This window comes from Gallus gallus, chromosome 13 (assembly GCF_016699485.2).
Source record: "Gallus gallus isolate bGalGal1 chromosome 13, bGalGal1.mat.broiler.GRCg7b, whole genome shotgun sequence".
Taxonomy (NCBI): domain Eukaryota; kingdom Metazoa; phylum Chordata; class Aves; order Galliformes; family Phasianidae; genus Gallus; species Gallus gallus.
Genome location: NC_052544.1, coordinates 9,736,333 through 9,757,099, shown reverse-complemented (window position 1 = coordinate 9,757,099; position 20,767 = coordinate 9,736,333). Strand labels below are relative to the sequence as shown.

The 20,767-nt window shown below is 59.8% G+C and overlaps 2 protein-coding genes across 7 annotated transcripts; both read right to left on the bottom strand.

The window, feature by feature from the left end:
- Positions 1-48: 48 nt before the first annotated feature.
- Positions 49-1,243, bottom strand: PRR7 (proline rich 7, synaptic). The gene is made up of 2 exons (XM_040647295.2): positions 778-1,243; positions 49-684 (listed from the first exon to the last, which is right to left on the bottom strand). The coding sequence occupies exons 1-2, from the start codon at positions 1,085-1,087 to the stop codon at positions 296-298; spliced, it is 699 nt and encodes a 232-aa protein (XP_040503229.1). The 5' UTR covers positions 1,088-1,243; the 3' UTR covers positions 49-295.
- GRK6 (G protein-coupled receptor kinase 6) lies at positions 1,153-19,857 on the bottom strand. 6 transcript variants are annotated; one of them, XM_040647289.2, is made up of 16 exons: positions 19,746-19,857; positions 17,100-17,195; positions 14,660-14,772; positions 14,271-14,348; positions 13,930-14,030; positions 12,526-12,618; positions 12,156-12,219; positions 11,462-11,602; positions 10,682-10,872; positions 10,056-10,093; positions 9,843-9,932; positions 9,526-9,734; positions 9,121-9,258; positions 8,682-8,819; positions 8,347-8,481; positions 1,153-1,377 (listed from the first exon to the last, which is right to left on the bottom strand). In XM_040647289.2, exons 1-16 carry the CDS (start codon positions 19,795-19,797, stop codon positions 1,153-1,155), a joined length of 1,902 nt encoding a protein of 633 aa, XP_040503223.1. In that variant the 5' UTR covers positions 19,798-19,857. The 6 variants fall into 6 exon arrangements, with proteins under 6 accessions (XP_040503223.1, XP_040503224.1, XP_040503225.1 ...); XM_040647290.2 differs by having other exon boundaries at positions 10,682-10,826; positions 11,473-11,602; XM_040647292.2 differs by lacking the exon at positions 1,153-1,377 and adding an exon at positions 5,482-7,569.
- Between the last annotated feature and the right edge of the window lie 910 nt (positions 19,858-20,767).

Here is a 20,767-nt window from a genome sequence, read left to right as displayed (position 1 = left end):
GTGGGGGGGGGTCCCTTCTGCCCTGCGTGGCGATGGATCCGAGGCGAGCCGGATCCACAAACTTTTATTCTCAAACTGTAACAAACAAAATAAGAAACAGAGCAGAGTCCGAGCCCGGCTCCGAGCCCCCCTCGGCTGCAGGGGTGCCAGCAGGGGATGACAGGTGGGGGCGAGAGGGGGAACCAGCCCCTTCCGCGCTGGCGGCGATGGCCCGCGCCAGGGATGGGGTACCCACGGAGGGCAGCTGAGCGCCCCCATGCTGGAGGGGCACCCTTGGGTGGCTGCGGCCCCTCCCTTAGACAGCCGTAGTCCTGCCGAACAGGGGCATGGAGACCGGGAGGTGCCACGGCCCCGGCTCGAAGGTGTCCCTGCTGCTGAGCTCCGAGTCCGTCCAGCTGGGGAACATGCGCGGGGAGCACTCTGCCTGCAGGTAGAGGTCCGGGCAGGCCGGCCCGGGGCTGGCTGAGCGGGGCAGGTGCAGCGCAGAGCCGTAGCCGGTGTCCAGGAAGAGGGGTTTGTAGCTGGGGGGCTGCTCCTGCTTCTCCAGCCGCTCGTGGCTCAGGAAGGGCGCATTGATCTTGCGATAGAGCCCACGCGTGTCCATCAGCACCTCGCTGTAGGGTGGGGGGGGCTCGGCCATCAGCAGCGCCTCTTCATAGCACGGCGGCTTCGACAGGTCCGACTCTGCCGGGCAAAGCCCCCCCTCGGCGTCAGCGTGGCCCCCGTACCGCCGTGCTCCCCACTGGGGGGGACGCGCGCTCCGCGGCCGCTCCTTACCGTGCCGGCAGCTCCAGGGCCGGGGGGGTGGGATGTGGGGGTGGTGGTGGTGGTGGTGGTGGTGGTGGGGCTCCAGGCGCAGGCGGTGGGGGACGGCCATGCCGGGGGGGCTGCCCCCATAGCCCTCGTAGTGCAGCGGCTCCAACTCCAGCGCACGCAGGCTCTGCTCCCGCAGCCGCTCCTCCTGCTGCCGCTTGACGCGCCGCCGCAGGTAGCTGCAGAAGCAGCACAGCAGCACGATGAGCCCCCAGATGAGCCAGAAGCCGGCGAAGCAGGTGAGGAAGGTGTAGGTGCCCTGGGACATCACCATCTTCGCCGCCGGCCCGTGCGGGAGGCCCCCGCCTCTCCCTGCCCTCGGGGTTGGGGTCGGGGTGCTCAGGGTGGCGGTAGGGCTGATGCGCTCAAGGCGGCCGATGGCCTCCCCATGCCGTGCCCACCGCCGTCTCCTCCTGGCCCGTGGGCACCCGCCGTCAGGGCTCCATCCTCGCCATGGGGCTGCGGGGCTGGGTCAGGCGGGGGGGCACGGGGATGGCGCGCTGCCCGGCCCAGCCGCTGCCCATTGCTGGGAGGGGGCCAATGGGAACGGCGCTGGGGGAAACCCTGCAACGAGACAGCAGCGTGAGCGTTCCCACGGTGACTCGCTCCACATGTGCATCTGTGTCTGTCCCCACACCCCCACACACATCTCCCCTGCATGCACCCTGCCATGGCTGGGCAGCTGGAGCAGGAGACAGATGCCCTCGATGCCCTCGAGGCCACGTGGCATCCTCCTACCTGCTGCGCCCCAAATACATGGCTACCAAGTGCTGGCTGCCCTGCAGTATCACGGTGCTGTAAGGTGTCCATAGGGTGCAATGGAGTGCCCCAGGGAGCAGTGAGCAGCTGCAGCACACGGCACATGGGAGCACATGCACCACAGCCATTGGTGGCCTTGTGGCTGCAAGGGGCACATGGCAGCGCTGGGGACATCTGGGTAGAGGTGGCATTGGGACTGTCACCTCGGCACAGCACTTGGCTGGAGGTAGGCTGACAGCTCGGTCACCTTGAGCGCCGTGCCCAGGGGGTGCTGCACACAGCAGCCGGCAGCACCCATGGGTGCCGGCAGACTGGCACGTAAGCACCTGTCAGGATTATTATTATCGCAGTGTGGGAGAAAACACAATGGGGGAGCAGAGAGGTGCGCGAGCGCCGGAGCAGCAGCCGAGGACAGGGAGAGTACGGCGGTGCCACGTGCCTCTGCTCGGCAAAGGGGCCCCGGACGGCACAGAGCACAGCCAGTATGCCCAGTGAAGGGACCGCAGCACGGACACAGCGTGCCGGGGAGCTGGAGGGGAAGCGGGCAGAACAGCAGGGCCAGAGGGCCAAACCATGCCGGAAGGAAGGAGGGAAGGGGAACGGAGGGGCTGCGGAACCACACTCCGTCCCTGTTCCGGGTGGCGGGGGCTGCTCCACTGCTCTGCCGCAGGGGCAGAGGCAGCGTTTTTGGGGGAGCAGGGTCCCCCTTCCTTGGGAAGCGCGAGGTGGCGTTGCCAGCTAAGGGCAGCACGGTGCGGGCGCAGCTCGCTAAACCCGGCTGCAACAGAGCAGGGGGCAGTGGCGGTGGCAGGGCCGGGGACGGCAAGAGATGGCAGCTGCCAGGGACCGGGGGCGGATGCAGCGGGGATGGCGGTGGGGAGGGAATGTCGGGGCCGGGGGTGTTCGGGGAGCGGCGGTGCCGTGTGGTCTGGGGGTGCCGGGGACACCCACGCGGCTCCCTCGGTGCGGAGCGGGAGCGCCGGGAGGCGGCAGCGGGAACCGGGCCAGAGCCGTCCCGTCCCCTTCTGACCTCGGCCGGGCCCACCCCGTCCCTCTCTGACCCTGGCCTGGGCGCCGGTGCCCGCTGCATCCCCGCGCGGTGCCTGCGGGGGGCGGGATGGGGACACCCGGCGGGGACCTCCCCGCTGCCGGTGCCGGGCGCGGCGGCCCCCTCCGTCCTCCTCCTCCTCCTCCTCCCCCCACCGGGAGCGCGCGTTTCCGCCGGGGCGGGGGCGCTTCCCTCCTCCTCCGCTTCCCGGTGCCGACGGCCCCGCGCGCCCCCGCCCCGGCCCCGCTCCCCTCCCCGCCGCGCAACAGGCGGGGGCGCCGCGCCCGCTCCCTCCGCGGCTCCCGTTACCGGCGACGGCGCACGTGGCTCAGGCTGCGGGCGGCGGCTCCATAGGGCGGCGGCGGCGGCGGGGGAGCGGGGGGTCCCGGTGCGCGCCCGGTGCGCGGCGCCGCCGCCGCCTCCCGACGCTGCCTTTGTCTCCGGTGAGCGCTCCCGCGCCGCCGCCGCCGCCGCGCGCCGCCCCGCCCGGGCTCCCGCCCCGCCGCTCCGCTCCGCCCTCGGCTCGGGGAGGGACCCGGCAGCCGGCGGAGCCCCCCGCGCCTCCGCCCCGGGACCCGCGGCCACCGACGGGGAACGGTTGGGGCCGGGGTGGGGGGAGGGCCGGATGGGGGAGGGTGAACGGGAGCGCGGTGCCCGGAGGAGATCCTGCCGGGGGTGCCGGGAGCCCCGGGTGAGCCGCGCCGCGCGGGGGGGTGGCAGCCCCGTACGGTGGCAGCGCCATCGCCCTGGAGCGGTGGCCGTGGGGTGCCGAGGGGTGACACCTAACCGCGCCCTCACACCCACGGTGACAGCCACGCAGGGACAGTGGCAGCACAGGGGCAGCCGCCCCCCCGCCGCTGTGTGACCCACGGTGGCCGATGGCGGCCTCTGTGCCAGGCGGAGTGCGCCAGCGTGGCTCCAGGGTCAGAGGTGGCACCGGGGGCTCTGTGCCCCCCGCCCCTTCACTGCACCCGAGCGCCGTCCCCCTGCCGTGGCCCTTTGCCACCGGGGGCTGTCACCACGGCGCGTCCAACCCGTTGTCACAGCCGCCCCAAGGAACGGGAGCTCTGCTATCACCGTGCCTGGGCACTGCCCGGTGCCGCGTGGCTCTGCAGGGAGCGCGGCAGCGTGGGCACAGGGCAGCGCCAGCGCCAGCACGAGGCCACGGCGCCCTCCGGCTGCCCAAATCCGAGCACGAGGCGGTGACACAATGCGGGGGTGCCCGCACGGGCCGTGACACCACCGCCGCTTCCTCCCCGTGGGCGCCGCACGCTGAGCGCGTCGTCGTGCACGGCCCGGCCGGAAGGACATCCTCCTCCGTGCTGGCCGAGGGCCGGGCTGGGAACGACGGGCACCGCTGCCGTGCCAGGAGAGAGGCCGTGCCGGCATCGTCCCCGCGGACCCCATCGCCGCGGCCGTCACTCACCTCGCTGGAACCCGGCTCCGGCGGCGGCTCTCACGGCGCGGCGCGGCTCGGCGGATGCAGGGCAGAGCCGGGGGTGGGCGGTGGGGCTGGGAGGCTCCCCACGGGCACAGACGAGGCGCGGGGCACGGCGGGCATCGTCAGGCCGGGGCGAGGGCGGGTGGTGTGGAGCGGGCGCCGGGGTCGCGTTGGGAGCCGGGCCCGCGGCCCCGCCAGCCCCGGGGCCGGGAGCTGCCTTCCCCACGGCGGCCGGGGGGGGGGGGGGGGGGGGGGGGGGGAGGCGGGAGGCAGGCGGGGGAGCGCTCCCTGAGCCACATGGTGGGCTGGAGGAGGAGCCGTTGCCCAGGCAACAGCTGAGAGCATCCTTCACCCCTGAAAATCGTGCTCGGCGCTGCCTCCAACCACCCCACGGCGCAGGGCAGGGCGCTGGGGCCCCCACAGCCCCTTGCCGGCCTCCGGCTCACACAAGGTTCCGTTCCTTAGCTCTGGCTCGCTGGGCCGGGCCTTTTCCAGGGGCTGCGCAGCAGCACGGGCTCCGCACGCTGCTCCCCACCTGTGGACACGTAGATGGGGACAAGGGACCCCCAGTCACTGGGTCTGAGATGCTGCTGGCCAAGGCCAAGTGCTTTTTGTGCGCTGTTTGTGGCTCTGCAGGACACTCAGTGCCCCAGCCCTGCCACAGAGCCCACCAACCAACTGTGACCCCAGGACTTTGTGCCTGGGTGCTGCAGGCCAGACCAACCTTTCCCATGGGTGCAGCTCCCCCCCCCCCCCACCGCTGTGCCTTCCTTTTTTCCAGGGCTGCAGAAATTTCCTGGATTTTACCCCAAGATGCCCCCTCCGAGTGTGAGAACTCCTCCTCAGCCCGCTCCCATGGCAACTGTTCCCTAGCTACCGATCCCTACTTGCTATTCTCATCCCTGCACAGCTGTGCGCGGCCACCCCGCGCTGCGCACGAGGCCACCACCAGCCCTGCTATGGGCACTGGGCTCCCAGCCCCCCGACCGCCTTACCCCCTGTGACCCCAGCCAGGCCGTCCCCCCTGCATCCCCTTGTGGCAGCCGTGCTGGCCCCAAGACCTGGATGGATCTGTGGAGGGTGGGAAGATTGGAGATGGTGTCCCCCTGCATAAGGGGACAGCGAGCAGCATTTGGCCTCAGGCACAGTGGGGTCAGCTCTAGGGCTGCCCTGGGGACAGGTTCCAAAGGGGAGAGCAGCACACACACTTGGACAACGAGCAGTGTGAGGCTTTGTGTCCCTTGCGCCCCTTGCAGTGACCCAAACTGCCCTGCAGAAGCCAGAGGACCACGTGCAGTCTCCCCCCTAAGCAAAACTCTACCCCAACTGCAACAAGCCCAATGCTGCTCGCACTTCTGGCTCACTCCACCTTGACCCAGGAGCAGCACAAGGCACAGCAAATCTTACGCTTCACAAAAGGTTAAAAATGTAAATACTTTCAAACTTTAGTGCAAGGCAAGCAAATGATACCACAGGTCCAAGTTGGTGCTCAGCCCTGCCGTGGGGCCTGGCTCAGAATGAGCACAGGGCAGCAGCACACACACATGTACACACACATACATACACACACAAGACCGATTATTGCTAGGAACACAGCTGGGACACATATGCACAAGACAGGACATGACACGGAGGACAGAGGCAGGAGAGCCAGGCTGAGCTCCCTGGGGACACAGAGGGCCCCCTTGGAGGCTCAGGCCCCTATACCACTGCCCTGCCCTCAGGCACAGCTCTGCTGAATCCTGTGGGCTGGCCTTGCTCCCACTTGGTCATAGCCCTGGGCAAGGAACAGTCTCTCTGTCACAGTTTTGCACCTCAGCACAGTCATCAAAACCAAGCCAGGACTGGGGCCTGCCTGCATCCCCAGCAAGCCAGCCAAGCTGGTGGAACTGTGCTGGGGCAATCCTGCAGCACACAGGGTCAGGGCTATCCCACAGGTCCAGCTTCCAGCCAGGTCCTGGGGGAGTGGTTGTGCTGCAGGCAGGCTGCCAGCAGGCTGAAGAGGCCAGGATCAGTGCCCAGGAGCTGGCAGCATGTGTGAGACAAGGCAGGAGAAAGCAGGCTCCGGCAGGCAGGGAATCAGGGATGAGGCAGTGATGCTCTGCTGCCAGGATGCAAAGGGAGATGCTTTGGCATAGCATTCTCCTGTGCCTCAGGGCTGAGCAATGGACTCCTCTGGAGCCAGGGATGCCTCAGCAGGGCCAGAAAGGTCCAGGTAAGATGCTTTAGGCACCTCAAGGCACAGATGGCCTCTGCCCAAGACTCCCTGGTACATAGCTGGGACTGTCACTCCCCCCATAGGAGGACATTTGTGCCTGTGATAGAGTGGGGGCAGTGCAGGCCCCCACCTATAGATTAAAAACTGACATGTGATATGTACAGACAGACATATATAAATATACACCAAACCTGCAGTGCCACTTCGACACCATGGAATGTGTCAACAGAGCTGCTCCAGCTTGACCTTGGCCCACGCCAGCACAATCCCTCCCTCCTGCCCTTGGCCCCAGAGGGGAGCGGCAGCCGATGGGCAGAAGCAGCAGCACCATCCCCAGCAGCACTCAAAAGCATCCAGTTCTGTCCTGGGGACGATGGCTCACCCACAGCCAGAGGTGCCACGTGCTGCTGCCAGCGCTGGAGCCATCCTCAGAGTCTTCAGAAAAAGACATGTAAAGTTGTAAACAAATCCACCTCGTGAGGCCACTGCTACCTTGTCCTTCAGGCTAGGCTGTTGTTGTTCTGGGCACCCGGAGAGGCAAGAGGGTCCCAGGGGCTGGAGAACAGGCTGTGCTCTACAGCCGGGTGGGCTCTTCCTCACTGTCGCTGCAGTTCCCACAACAGTCCTGAAGTCAGAGGGGCAACGAGAGGGAGGGAGAGAGGAGCACAGCAAGCAGAGGGTAAGCACAGTCACACAACCTGATCTACAGCTGCCTTCTGGCAGAGAAAGAAAGCTGCACCTTGGGGCTCAGCTCCTAGCAGACATACTTGTGAGTGCATAGCTGACTGGCTCAGAAGCTGGGAGGAAGATGGGCTCCATAGACTACAGCCAACCAGGGAGACAGCTCAGTGCCAGCGCATACAATCTGCCCCTCTCGGGACTCATCAGGTCACAGAAAGCAGCTGAAGCCCTGGGGAGGGAGCTTGAGCATGGGACAATGCCAAACTCTTCACAGTGTCTCAACTCTTCTGTGTATCCAGGACATCCAAAGAGAGGAGAGAAGGGAACCCTGGCCTTCTTGCAGCCCCCTGGGAGCAGAGCTCCCAACTGCAGCAGTATAGGGGCAGCTTTGGCTCAAGCTGAGGGTAAAGCTTCCCCCACGGTGGGGAAGGCAGCAAGAGCAGGGAGCAGGATTAGTGGCTCAAGGGGCAGTTAGAACAAACAGCTTGTGCTCTGCTGGGGGAAAGGGTTAGGCACTGAAGGACAACTCTCCTCTTTCCCAGATCTTGCCATGTCCGTGGGCCACCAGGTATTTCCCTGAGCAGAGCAGCCAGGAGAGACTGCTCACCTCTGGAAAGAGAAAATGTGGCAAATCACAGCTCAATCCCTGCCCTAGGCAGCCCATCCTTGGGCAGGTCTTGCCTGCCTACAGAAGAGCTGTGTCTCCCAGCAAGCTGAACAGTTAAGCAAAAAAAGTTTAAACAAATGGGAACTTGATGGGGAAGTCAGAGTCAGCATTGGGTGACTGGGAGTGGGTCCAGAGCAGGCCAGAGCCAACTGTGCTCAAGTGCCACAGCTGCTAGCAGCTGTTGAGGCAGCAGCTCAGACTTTGCCAGTCCTGGAAAGAAGGCAAATACTGTTCTGGCCCAGAGAAGACATACAGGCAGGCAAGCCCACAGCAGATGCATGACGTTTCTGTTCTCCTCATCCCTAGAAAGCATTGCTCTCTCTGTCTGCTCAAGGCCTAGTAGAAATGTTCCAGGGATCCCAGGAGCGCATATAGACCACAGCAAGATGAAGGTCTTCTTCAGGGATGGTATTATTCATGTAGGAAGGGAGAAGACTTGCTATTTTAGTGCCGTCAGCAGCATCGCTCTCTGTGCAACTGCAGCATGTTTAGCCAGGACACTCCATACCAGCCCCCTCAACATGCAGCAATGTGAATGTCAGCCAGGCAAGGGTTGGTTCCTTGCAGCCTTGCATGGGACCTCCCAAGAGCCCTGGGATTCAGCCCAGCACGGGGGCTCATATCTGCTGCCACTATATATATGCCCACCTTCCTGACAGTTCTGCGTCGGTGAGAGAAGGCTCAAGGCCGTGCAAGAAATACTGGGCAAGCACTCTTACCTGTCTGCTGAAGAAGCGCTGGAGTAACCCTTTCTTGGGCTGTGGTGAAGGCTGCCCTTTCCAGTCCAGGTCTGGGGGCACTGTGCCATCTGTGCTAAACACATTCAGCTCCTTGAAGCAGTCTGTCTCTATCATCTGGAAGAGGGCAAAAATGGCTGCAGCAACTGCCACGCAAAGCCTGTCACCAAGGGCCCAGCAGAGCACAAGGGCAGCAGTGACAGCAGAGTTCCTGCTGCATGCCCTGCGGGACATCGTACACAGCCACAGCGAGCACAAGCAGGGGCAAAGATCTGTCCTGCAAAAAACAATTGGTGTACATGCTAGTTCTTACCCACCTCATTCTGCCAAGGAATGGGTACGCTTCCTGTAGCAAACTTCTGGTAGAAGTCATTGTCCGTGGGCTCCAGCTCCACTCCTTTCACTGTGGAGAACTGCTCGATGTCCAGAACATCCTTGCAGTAGATGGCCTGGGGCTAAACAGCACAAACATTGCTCTAATGCCAGGCTGCACAATGATAACACCCACTGAAAGAACTGGAATACTAGCCAAGCACAAGCCCCTTCTACCTGCTTGCCTGAGCTCTGTTCTGCCAGGCAGGGAGCACTGGTCAGACCCACTTGTGACCAACAGCACACCCTCAGGTGAATGGCCAGAGCAGCAGCCCCAGAAACAAGAGGGATGGACCCCATCTCCTCAGGTGAGCCAATGCAGGACTCTTTCTTCCCTTGGCAGCATCAGTGACTGAAGAGGTCAGGAGGTGGACAGGCACTTACATCTGGCTTGAAGGGTGGATCCAGCATGCCTGCTTCCAGCCTCCGGAAGTTGAGGTGCTTGAAGAGAGGGTGCTCCTTCACCTCCCTAGCCCCAGCTCCTCGACAGCCCAGGCGCTCCAGAGGGTCTTTGCACAGGAGCTGTAACATAAGGAAATCAGTGTCCCACACAGAGCACTTTGGGCAGGAGCAGGCCTGAGGTTGGTGGACTCCCGCACTATGTCTGCAGGAACGACATGGACTCACAAGACATGTGTGAGTGAGGAATTAAGACACTCTGGACCCTCCTGCACTATGTTACCAGTGTCAGAGCAAGGGAACCTCATTCCCACCTGTGCCTCTACAGGGAGCAGTCTGATATTCGGCTGCTGTGTGCAAAGGTGGTAGGGGACAGGGTTGCACTCATACCATGGTGCAGAGGGAGCGGGCACAGGGCGAGAACTTCTCTGAGTACTCCTCCTGCACATCCTTCACCAACCGCTCCACTTCTTCCCGTTTGATCTTCTTCTTGCGCTGCTGGAAGGGGGACTGTCCCTCAATCATCTCATACACCAGGCAGCCCAGTGCCCACCAGTCTGGGCTGAACGTGTAGCGCTCATTCTTCACCACCTCTGGAGCTATACAGAAGCAGGAGTGAGGAAGATGTGAGGTCAGGGAGAGTACAGTGCAGTGCAGCACAGTGCAGTCAGAGGCTACTTTTTAATTAAACCGGGATCACTTCTTACCCATGTAGCCAACTGTTCCCACACGTCCCTTGATTGTTTGGCCCTCAGGCACGTGCACAGCCAGCCCCAGATCTGAGATACGAATGTGACCTGCACAGAGGAGGGCACAAGTTAACAAATCAAAGTCATGGGACAATTTTTGAAGCTGCCAAGAACTCAGAGCAACTCTAATTCAAGCACAGGAAGGGAAAAGGACCTAGGCTCTGCACTCACCATGGTCATCCAGTAATATGTTCTCAGGCTTCAGATCCCTAGGAAGGAAGAGACTTGATCAACAAGGAGCACATTATGAAAGCAAAGGACACGGGGATCGGTGACATCTCAAGAAGTCACAGGTAAACAACAGAGGGATGCAAAGCCCTGCTGTAGGTGGCCCCCACCCTGGAATTAGCCCTGTAAGATCCCCCTCCCAGGCAGAGCAACCTTCAGCCCGCCACCAGGAGGCACTGAGCCTGCGTCTACTTCCTTTGTTTCAGGTGCAGAACTCCAGATAAGGTAGGCCATGCAAGAGAGGAGCAGAGTGTCAATACTGGTTGTGAAGTTGATGCAAGAGAGGAGCAGAATGTCAGTACTGAGCACCCAAGTGCATTCCCTGAGGCAATCACAAGCACTCGCATCCTATTAGTGATCTTTCATCAGCACAAGGTAGCTAGGCTATGCCTTTCTGCGTCTCCTATGAGATCAGCTTTCCATTCCTGATCCCCTCTCACCCAGCTCTATGCTGCTTTCAAGTGTGAGCTTATTTTCTTGAGCAGACAGTCCCAGCTGTGCTAGAAAGGGCAGCAGAAACACTCTTACTCCTGCAGCCAGTGCCCCTGCTGGGGCCAGGCAGCACGCACCTGTACACTATCCTCTCCTGGTGCAAGTCCTCGAGGCCACAGCAGATCTCAGCAGCATAGAAAGCTGCCCGGGGCTCCTCGAAGCCAGCCTCTCCCATGTGGTAGATATGGAACTTGAGGTCCCCTCCATTCATGAGGGTCAGCACTAGGCAGAGAGCATCTTTAGTTTCATATGCATAGGCTAAGCTCACCTGCAATTCAGGGCAGAAAGGCTGTTAGAAGACACAGCTGGAAGAGGGAGGCACCCACACTCTGTTGGGCACTGTCACCCAAGAAGCCAGGATATGGGCAGCAATAGGATGGACTTTTGTAGAGAGGACAGTTGATTTTCAAACCCAGGGAGGATCTGGAAGTGCCCAGTAGCCTCTGTACACCCCCAGCTTTCCTCAGACAGGAAGGACACTCATCTCCCTGAGCCAGAACAGCTCCCGTGTGGGGGCAAGCAGTACCCAGCAGCAACCCTGAGGCACCATTTGATGAATCTTTTGTAGCAGGAGGTTTCAGACTGTCCACACGTATGCATAGCCAAGAAGAGAGCTATCCACCACATAGCACAGGGGTAGGCTCCTGCCCACTTGGCAGTCTGGACGCATTTAGGTCATTTTGTGGAGGCAGTGGGAGGTCCTGCCAGACCCCAGCCTTGTGATTGGGACACTGCTCCATAGGCAGGGCCTGCTCCTGCCTTTCCACACAGTGTGAGGAGCACAGAAGAGCCAGGCCAGCTGGTTGTGGGAAGAATCAACCACTGCAGCAAAGTGAGAGCAATTCCTATGTACTTACTACAAACCTACTGTTCACTTTTTCCAGGATCTGTTTCTCATTCAGGGCCATGGCTTCTCCCTTCCGCTTTTTGATCCGTTTCTTCTCCAGTTTCTTGCAGGCATACATCTTCCCTGTGGCACGCACTTGGCAGGCACAAACCTGGAGTGGGAGACAAGGCTCAGCACCTTCCCACTGCTGTTTCCAGTGTGGGTCTAGGTTCTCCTCTTGGAGTGAGGCACAGAAAGGTGAAGACTGTCCTAGTTTCAGCCCCATCCTGAGGTGAGCAAGGACCACAAAGACACAGGGAATAGCAACATCTGAAGGTGTCACAGGAGCAGGCTGGAGCCTGCAAAAACAGAATGCCACTCTAGAAACAAAAGGAAGCCTGAAAGAGCAGCAGTTTTCAGGACTGCAGTTCCCTCTAACAAGAGACTGGGGAGAAAATTATTCTCAACCCAGGCACCACAAAGTACATGCTGTCTACTCTGTGCAACCACCTTCTGCATCTCCCATGTCTGCAAGATAGGAGCTCTTGTCTCTCAGAAGAAAACAGAGATAATGCAATGCCCAAAGAACAGCAGTGTCCGGCACAGAGCCCAGACGAACACCTCAGAAAAATCCCACAGCCAGTAGCACCTGCCTCCAAGTGCTGGAGCAGCTTGCAGCACCCTGCCTGCCCACCCCAAATACAGAGGAAATGCTGGCCACTCACCTCTCCAAAACCACCCTTGCCTAGCACACGGTATTGGCGGAAAGTGTTTTTGGTCACCGGCTGCCTGTGGAGCAAAGGAAACCGCTGTGAGATGGAAACAGGAAAAGATCAAGGGCTGAAACTCAAACCACCCCCACACCCTGGCCTGAGAGCCTGTGGGGTGAAACCCCTGCTCAAGCAGAACCTGCTTCCCTGCAAGCAAGCAAGGCTAGGGCAGCCAGTAGAGGCTCTTTGCGCCAACAGAGGGCCCTGAAGGAATGGAAGTGCAAAGGCCAGGCCCTTGGCCCAGCAGGGAAGGAGCTCTAGGGACCCCCAAGGCAGCCCAAGTGCTACAGGGTGCAGGTCTCCCAGCGATGCCAGAGGATGTTACCGTTCCAGCCATTTCCACTGCAGGAAGCGGTTGAAGTACAAGCTGTCGAGGTAGTCAGCAAAGGGAGCCACACTCAGGTAGTCGTGGATAAGCCTAGGAGAGAGCAGAGCCAGCAACGCAGCTGGGAGCTGCTCACAGCCACAGAGCAGGAGATGAGGAGCCCCAGGAGCCCCGTGGCTTTGCCATCCCCTCACCCAGCACCGTGCTGCACTGAATCACCCACGCACCCAGCACAGCCCTGGCCCTAAAGCTCACCCTCTGTGCTAAGTCTTGAACCAAAAGAAAGGTGCGTTGGAGGCACAACTGTGAAAAAGGCAGCACCCTGAAACTGCCTTCTGTGGGACTGGCACTAATAATTGTGGCCTCTCAGCAGCAGCGGTGGCTGTGGGACAAAGGGGGGCGATGGGACTCTTTGCAATTGCCCCTCACTGGGCAAATGCATGCACAAGGCTGTAATCAGTTGCTGAAAGCTACTAGCAACATTCAGTACCAGGCACTGAGTTGTTCAAGTTCAGATGAATATCCAGCACAAAAGGCCACAGGGGATCCAGTTTGAGAGCTAACTGCCTCAGAGACTGGTGCCAGGGCTGCCCAGCAGAATAGAAAGCCTTAGACTTAGTGTCTAGACTGGAGACATGCATCAAGGCAAAGCGGATGGGCTCTTCCCCTTTCAGAGTCTGCCAAGAGAAGGCAGGGCCCAGCCCGGAGGCTCTGCATTCAGACAACGACACTAGTTACCACACACAGAGCTAACGTTCCCCAGAAGACTGCAGCAAACCCATTGCCACAGCCCTGCACTCAATTAGGAAACGTGCTGCTGCTACTGTTCACAGAGGGGTGGGGGCTGTAAGCCTGGTTTGCCTAACAGCTTCCTCTTCACACCCAGAGCCGTGACCTTGGACACTGTTTCTGGTTTCTGTGATGAGCTCAGGGAACAGATGTGACCTTAGATGGCTGTAGCAACAGCTACCATGATCCAGCCACAACAGCCACATCTGTGGCCAGCGGGAGAGGACAGCTGGCACTGAAACTGCTGCAGTCAGCTCTGCACAATGGGTGCCCACCAGATCCAGGCACAAAACTAGAAATAACATGGCCAGCCTCTGAGGCTTCCTTGGAATGGTATCTTCCCAAGTGGCAGCTCAGACCCATGACAAACTGAGAGGAGCGATAAAGGTTTCTGCAGTAACTTGTGGCTCCCAGAGCCCATGGGAACTCCTTGGATTCCTGGAGCCGTGTTGCATGCTGCTAGCCCCAAAATACCCAGGCCCCATCCTGCACAGTCCCAGCCCTGGTATCAATCTTTGATGTCCTGGAGGAAGGGAGTCGACGAGGTGAGCTGGCTGCAGCATCCAGCACTGTGCTGTGACACAGCTGCAGGATTGCCCCAGCCCTCCAACTCACTTAGTGGATTCTTTGAAGAGCTCCTTGGAAGGTTCCTGCTCCAGCCTCTCACAACAGGCATCCACCAGCTGGGAGGGGACTTCAGGCACATAGTCCTCACTCTGGGGACAAAGGGACTGAGTCAGTGCAGGGCAGTGCCCATGAGTCCTGTCAGGAAGGAGAAGCCACAGGAACAGCACACAGGTGCTCATCTGCTTCAGGATAAGTGGAAAAAACAGCACAGGCACTTGCGAGGTGGACTTTGCCCTCGTGATCCTGTCCAGCACTGCAACAGGACATGGGTAATGACAACTGTCAGCTGTTCTACTACTGCAGGCAGCGTACACAGCCCTCTCACTCACCTTTGGCTTCAAGTATTTTTCAATCAGGTGCTGCCCGCATTCCTTCCGCTTCTCATCTGGAGCCACTTCGTACCCAGCCTGCAAAAAGCAAACACGGTCAGTGGCAGGCCCAGCTGGGAACCAGGCCCTGCTACTAGGCAACAGCTGCACAGCAGCAACACCCTGCCCAGGTACCACAACCCTGTGCCTTCCTGGAGAACCAGATCTCTGGCAAACACCTCCCTAAACAAAGGCCCAGCCCTATCTCAGAGAAACTGCAACTCACAGTAAAACTTCCTTGCCCAGAAGTACCTGGCAATAGCTTGAACACCCAGAGCCAACTGAACCGTGCCCAGGATACCAAGAACATCCCTGCCTTCCCAAGGAAGCCTAACAGGCTTTGCTCTTACCACAGCATCCAGGAACTTGACGCAGCGTGACAGCTCAGGCCGTGTCTCGCAGAACTGCCGGAACAGCATACGCCCGATGGGCTGCTTCTCACACAGGCTGTGGTAGTCTCGCTCTGCAGATGTGGAGGAGATCACACACTGTCAGTCCCACGGAGCAGCTGCAGCCCTCCTCCCGGCCCCAGGCAGCAGTGATGAGGCATCTGGCTGCTCAGGGGCTCCACCAGCCTGAGGCTTCCAGGGGACAGAAATGCACCCAGCTGGGACATGAAGCCACAGGCTGAGCTTTTATGACCCTCTATGGAAGGTTTTCCCTAACAGAGGTTTGAACTGCTCTTCCGTGCAGTATCCGCATCTTGTTTTGAGCAAGAGATCTCAGTATCTCCTGCTTGGCTAGAGGCTCTCTTCTTGATCCTCTCTCCATGGTGATCAGATACATAACTTTCCCTGGGCCCTGTGGAACGCACTGAGCATTGTTTAGAGGCAGAACTCCCAGGCCGAAGGCTGCTCTGATGACTCTCACAAATCACTCTGTTTCACAAAGGCTGCTGAAAGCAGCGGCGCCAATGTGGGGGGAACCATTTCCAGCCATGTCCCTTTAATGCTGCACATAACCATCACATGTCCCTGCTCCATGGAACAGCCACCTATTTGCAGTCAGGTTCTACTGCCCCCCTGAAACTTGGTTTCCCCTGATGATTCCTTCTACCTATCTCCCCAGAGTCTTCTGAACCAGGCACAAACACCTCCGACTATCCAAAGCACTTCCAGTTCTATGCTTCACCCTGCCCTGGACTCCTTGGTGCTGGGTGCTAATGGCTTCCCCCCACCATGCAGCAGCTTCTTCTGAGGAAAGCGTGGCTTCCTGGCAGTGCACAAGCGTGGAGGGGCGACACTGCGGTGAGGGTGGGGGCTGCTTCACCAGCCTGGCTGCCCCAGCTGGTTTACTCATTTGCAGGGGGAGGAATTCCCCACCACTGTAGAGGATGGGAGCTTGCTGCCAGCAAGACTGGGGGTTTTTGGTCACTTTGCTGCTGCCCAGACACACACTAGGTTGCTCTCTGTGGTCAGGGCACACAAACCTAATTCTGCAGCAGCCGCACAACAGTGACCCTGCCCGGCCTCCACAACAGGAAGTGAACACACCTCTATCTGTCTGCCAGGGGATAGCAAAGCCACCAGAGCACAGGGACTGGGGATGTCTCTCCTGGAGGAAAACCAAACAAGGCAGCCACCACCTGCAAGAGCTGGGCATGAGTGGGGACAGCAGAGGCTAGGAGGCACCTCCACAGCATCACAGGACAGTGGGACAATGGAGATGGACAAACCACCAGCATTCATCACCAGCAAATGGGCAGCATAGCAAAGACGAACATCAATCCTGGAAAACAGATCATGACACCTACAGAAGGGTGGCTGTGCAGAGGATAGCCTATGCCAGAAGTGCTCAGGACACGCTCCAGTGAGGCAACGTGTCCCAGTATCAAGGCTGCAGTTTCCAGCTGACTGCAGTGGCTGTGAAAAGAGCCAGGGAGGTGGTACCCAGCATGAAGCAGCCGAACTGGGTGTTGTGGGCTTGGAAGTTACAATATGGATGATGGAGGTTGTTATTTCAAGTGCTATGGTCCCATATGCCTTCAAATGGAACCACTTTGAGTGACTTCCAGGACCCTGTACCAGGACCTGGAACCCATGCGCAGTGCAGAACTGGGGACTGGAGTTGCAGACACATCCCAAACCCCATCAGCCTGGTGACACCTGCTCTGAAACAAAGTCAACACTGTGCCACTCTCCAGCTGGCAGATGAACACGGAGCGACAATTTAAACAAGCTGTCCCCCTCCCAGAAAGCAGATCACTCCCACCTTCCAAGTCAATTCTTCAAACAATCTTATACGATGTCAGGACCAAACCTGCTGCACAAACATTAAAATCATGAAGAGTACAAAGTGCAGAATTAAAATCACAAACCAAGCCCTACTCAGCTGTACAACTGTTATCCATACTGCACAGCAAGAACCCAATTCCACTCAAGTAAAGTTGCTGCTTTAGTTTTATAAGCTGAGGTCTGCAGCGTAGGGCTGAACATCAGCCAAGGAAACAGGAAGATGTTAGCAGGACCTTTGTAATTTATGCAAAGGCACTTCTGAGCAACACTTATAGCAATGGGCAGGTTTGTTTGTGCAGAGAAGGATGCACACCTCTACTGAATCTTCTCACCATCTAGAAGGCTTGTGGGTACAACAGCAAGTGCTATGCAGCTGTGACTTACCTGCCCACTGTTCCTTCCCTGCACTCTAAACTGTGTGCTCTTGGTCAGGGTTTGTGCCCTATTACCCGTCTCTGACCCTCCCACGGCTCATCTGCATTCAGATCACCTGTGATCTGACAGGTCACAGCCACATGCCTGCCCCAAAGTCCAACACCAGAGCCCTGCTGCTCACCGAGGGCTTGCCGAAGGTCCTCGCAGAGGCTGATGTGTGGGAACTGCAGCATCTGGCGCCATTTCTTACTCTTGCCTTTCCGGTTTCCGCCACCACCTGCAGGGCACATAAATTTGGCAGGATGAGTTATGAATGAGGGATGTCCGACTGCAGATGAATCTTGTTGCACCAGGAGCCCGGGCAGCACCGAGAGGTATCGCTGCCTCTCAGCCAGAAGGACAGGAATGCTGGAGCCTCAGCTGACTGCCAGAGGAAATGGAAGGACCAACTGCTCCGGCTGTTCAAAAGGCAGGATAAAGCAATGACAGTAAGGTCTTTCCTCTGGACATTTCAGTCATTCATATTTAAGATGGGAAAATCACGGCAGAGGGAGGAGTGCCTACAGCCACAGGTTGCTCTGTGCCTTGGCTCCCGGGCCCTTTTGAGGCCAAACCGTGCTTGGTGTGAAGCTCTTCACTGTCAGTTTCTTGCTGTAGTTAAGATTCATGCCACCTACTCATTCCAGACTGATTGCTTACTGCAGGGAGGGGCTCTCAGAGAAAGGACATGAAGCTGGGAGACAGGAATTCCTGCTTTAATCCCAGCTCCACAGACAGCTCACCGCACTGCCCCAGGCTCATCACTTCAGTTTCCCACCTGTGAAGTGGGGACACTCCCACTGTTCTACAGAGATAAGCCAGCCTCAGAAAAGCAAGATCCAACAACTAGATACTATTCCATCTTCAGGTGCTGGAGCAAATGCCCAGTGCTGTAGGAAAGGGTGGGAAAGCTCCTAGATAGACCAAAAAATTTACATCATAGCAAACACTAAGTACTGGAACACTTGCATGCCTGATTGCTCAGATCAGCCAACCTCTGGGGATTGTGCTCCTCCTGCTCAGTGCCAACAAACACAAAAACTCCCCCGAACTCTGGAAATGCATTAAACCTCACTGCTGAGTTGGGCCAAAGGCACAGCAGTCTGAAATCAGTGTAGAACACCATTTATCAGCTCTTGAGAAACAGTTTCATAATGCTTTCCTCCACCGCAGATGTGATTCGGCCCTCAGACGTTCCCTGTACCCATGCTCTGGGTTTCCAGCACCAACACTACAGGCATGTAAGTGGGGTGGGATGGGACGGGATGGCTGCAGCTGTGAGCCCTGGCACCGCTGGGTGGCTGTGCTGCATCTGCCCCCATGGCAGCTGGGCTGCACGATTGTACAAACTCAGGAAGGAAGTGACTCAAGGGTAAGCAGGGGTGGAAGAAACAAGCAACGCCGACACCTTGTCAGCCGCAGCTCACAGCCACAAACAAAGACGGGGACGACCAGTAGGTGAGAGCACAGGAGTGTAGGCATGAGCATGTGGGAGAAGGCAGAGTTACATCCCACTGACACGCTGCGGATAAGGACCTGCAGCGTGTGCTCCCCTGCAGGCAACGCAGCAAACAGCTGAGTGGGGACCTGCACCCCATGCAGCTCTGTCCCAGCAGCACACAGCAATCCTCCTTTTGAGGAGGAGGCAAGAGGGAGGCAGGCCTGACCCAGAGCTTGTCACATTTCTGGGGCTGGTCACATCCCATCCGCCACAAGCCAGCAGACAAAGGGAACAACAGGGGAAAGATCCTTCCATGGGAAATCACCGTCCTGCTATGCCTGCTGCTGCCCACACCTTGATGGCATACACTGAGCACAGGCGCGTGCCTGGGCCTTATCACACCGAGTGCTCTCCATCAAGGCAGAGAGGAGCACCTGAAAGGAGAGCAGCAGCTGTGCCACACCTCTCACACAGCCCCACACTCCATTTCAACCACAGCACTGCAGAAGCTATGCTTCTGGCTGCTCTGTGTCAAGAGGAGTTTCACGTCCTGAAGCTGCAAGTGCTGCTGGTTGGTTTTGTCTGGGTTTGGCTTCAGCTAAACCACAATGGCAACGGTTGGATTTCCCACTCGCTGCTTGACAGCCTCCACGCCTGAAGTATCTGAACGAAGTCTGATTTCCAAACAGTTCAGAATGGTCTCTGCCCAGGGAAATTTAATTTCAATGCTCTTTGCTCCCACAAATCTAATCTCCAAAGCCCTCTAACTGGATTTAAGTGGGCCCCTTGGGCTCAGAAACTACTCGGCCCGGCCAGCTGCACAGCACGGCCCTTCCACAGCAACAGAGGGGCTGCGCTTCCCCACCACCTTACGTGATCTAATGAGCTTCCCCGGTGGAGCCAGACCCAGCCTGCCGTGTGATGGAGCTCCCAGTTCTCTCTCAGCCACTCGAGGTGTCCCCGAGCGCCTCAGCTCCCGGTCCCCACATCCCTCCAGCACCACCCGGGCTTTGCTCCGCTCCAGGCCCTGCACTGACAGAGGGCCGCGGGCACACGGCTCAGCCCTGCGTGGGGAGAAGCGGTCGCAGCGCGGCGTGTCGGCCTGAAATGAACTTTTTTCCCCCTCTTTGCCCCGTGGGAGGAGGGCTGGGGGCAGGAGGCAGGCAGCAGCCGCGGGTGCAGGGCAGCCTCTCTCAGAGGCGCAGCGCGGCCGTCTCACAGCGGCTCCGGGGCCGTCGCAGCGCTGCGGGCAGGCCTTGACCCCCGCCCCGGGACGGAGCGCGGCCCTCCCAGCCCCGGGCCTGCCACCCCACCTCGGGCGCTTCCCGTTGCTCGGAAGCCGCTCACCTTCTCGGGCCTTGAGCAGTACGGTGTTGGCGACGATGTTCTCCAGCTCCATGGGCCCGGGCGGCGCCGCCACCTCCCGCCCGGCTCCGCGCCGCTCCGCTCGAGCCCCGCCGCCGCCGCCGCCCCCCCGCTGCCGCCGCCGCCGCCGCCGCCGCTGCCGCTGCCGCCACGCCCCGCCCCCCGCAGCCCAACCCACCAATGCCTGCCCACGCTCCTCCCGCGCCGCGCTCCCATTGGTTCGGCTCCCCCCCAGGAAGCCTCGCCCCCTCCGCTGCGCCGCTGCCCGGGGAGGGCGGAGGTGTGAGGGGGCGGGCCGGAGAGAGAGAAGAGCGCGTCAGGCGGCGGCCATTGGCGGAGCGCTGTCCGGGGCCGGGAGCGGGCGATGATTGGAGGCGGAGGTGTCAGTCAGAGAGCGCACGGCAGAGCCGGGCAAGGATTGAGCAAGCTCCAACTGAGCCCACCACACTAGGGTCCCACCTACTACGGCCTCTGATTGGGTTATAGAGCTGCCACTCCTTGGCGAACTGGGCCACGATAGGAGCGTTGCTTGGGGGTGGGGTCAATAGGCTGCGTACACCTCAGTGCCGAAGGTGGGGTTAGGGTCGATCGTGGTGTGGCGTGTGTGGCTTTGTGTTGCGCGGCTCCCGGCGGCTCGTTGTCTCTGTTTCCTCAGAGGTCTTTCCCCGCTGCCCTTCCATCAGCCGTGGGCTCTGGCTGAAGGAAGGCTGCAGTGTGGCGGCCTCCTGCCCGCTCCGCTCACCGAGCAGTCGCAGTCCCTGCGGGCAGTCCCTGAGCGCTGGCGGTGCTCCCCGTTTCTGTGCCCCCCCCCCCCCCCCCCAGCAGGGCGCTGCATGGCAGCCTTCCCGCAGCCCTGCTCTGGGGGCCGGCCCAGGCCGCCCTGCCGGCGAGCAGGAAGGAACCGGTTCCTGTTCTCATTATCTCTCCCGATAATGAGGCATTACTGCGAGCGCTCATTGCCTGTGCAATTTGTAATGGCTGTGGTCTGCTGCATCCTCCAGCAT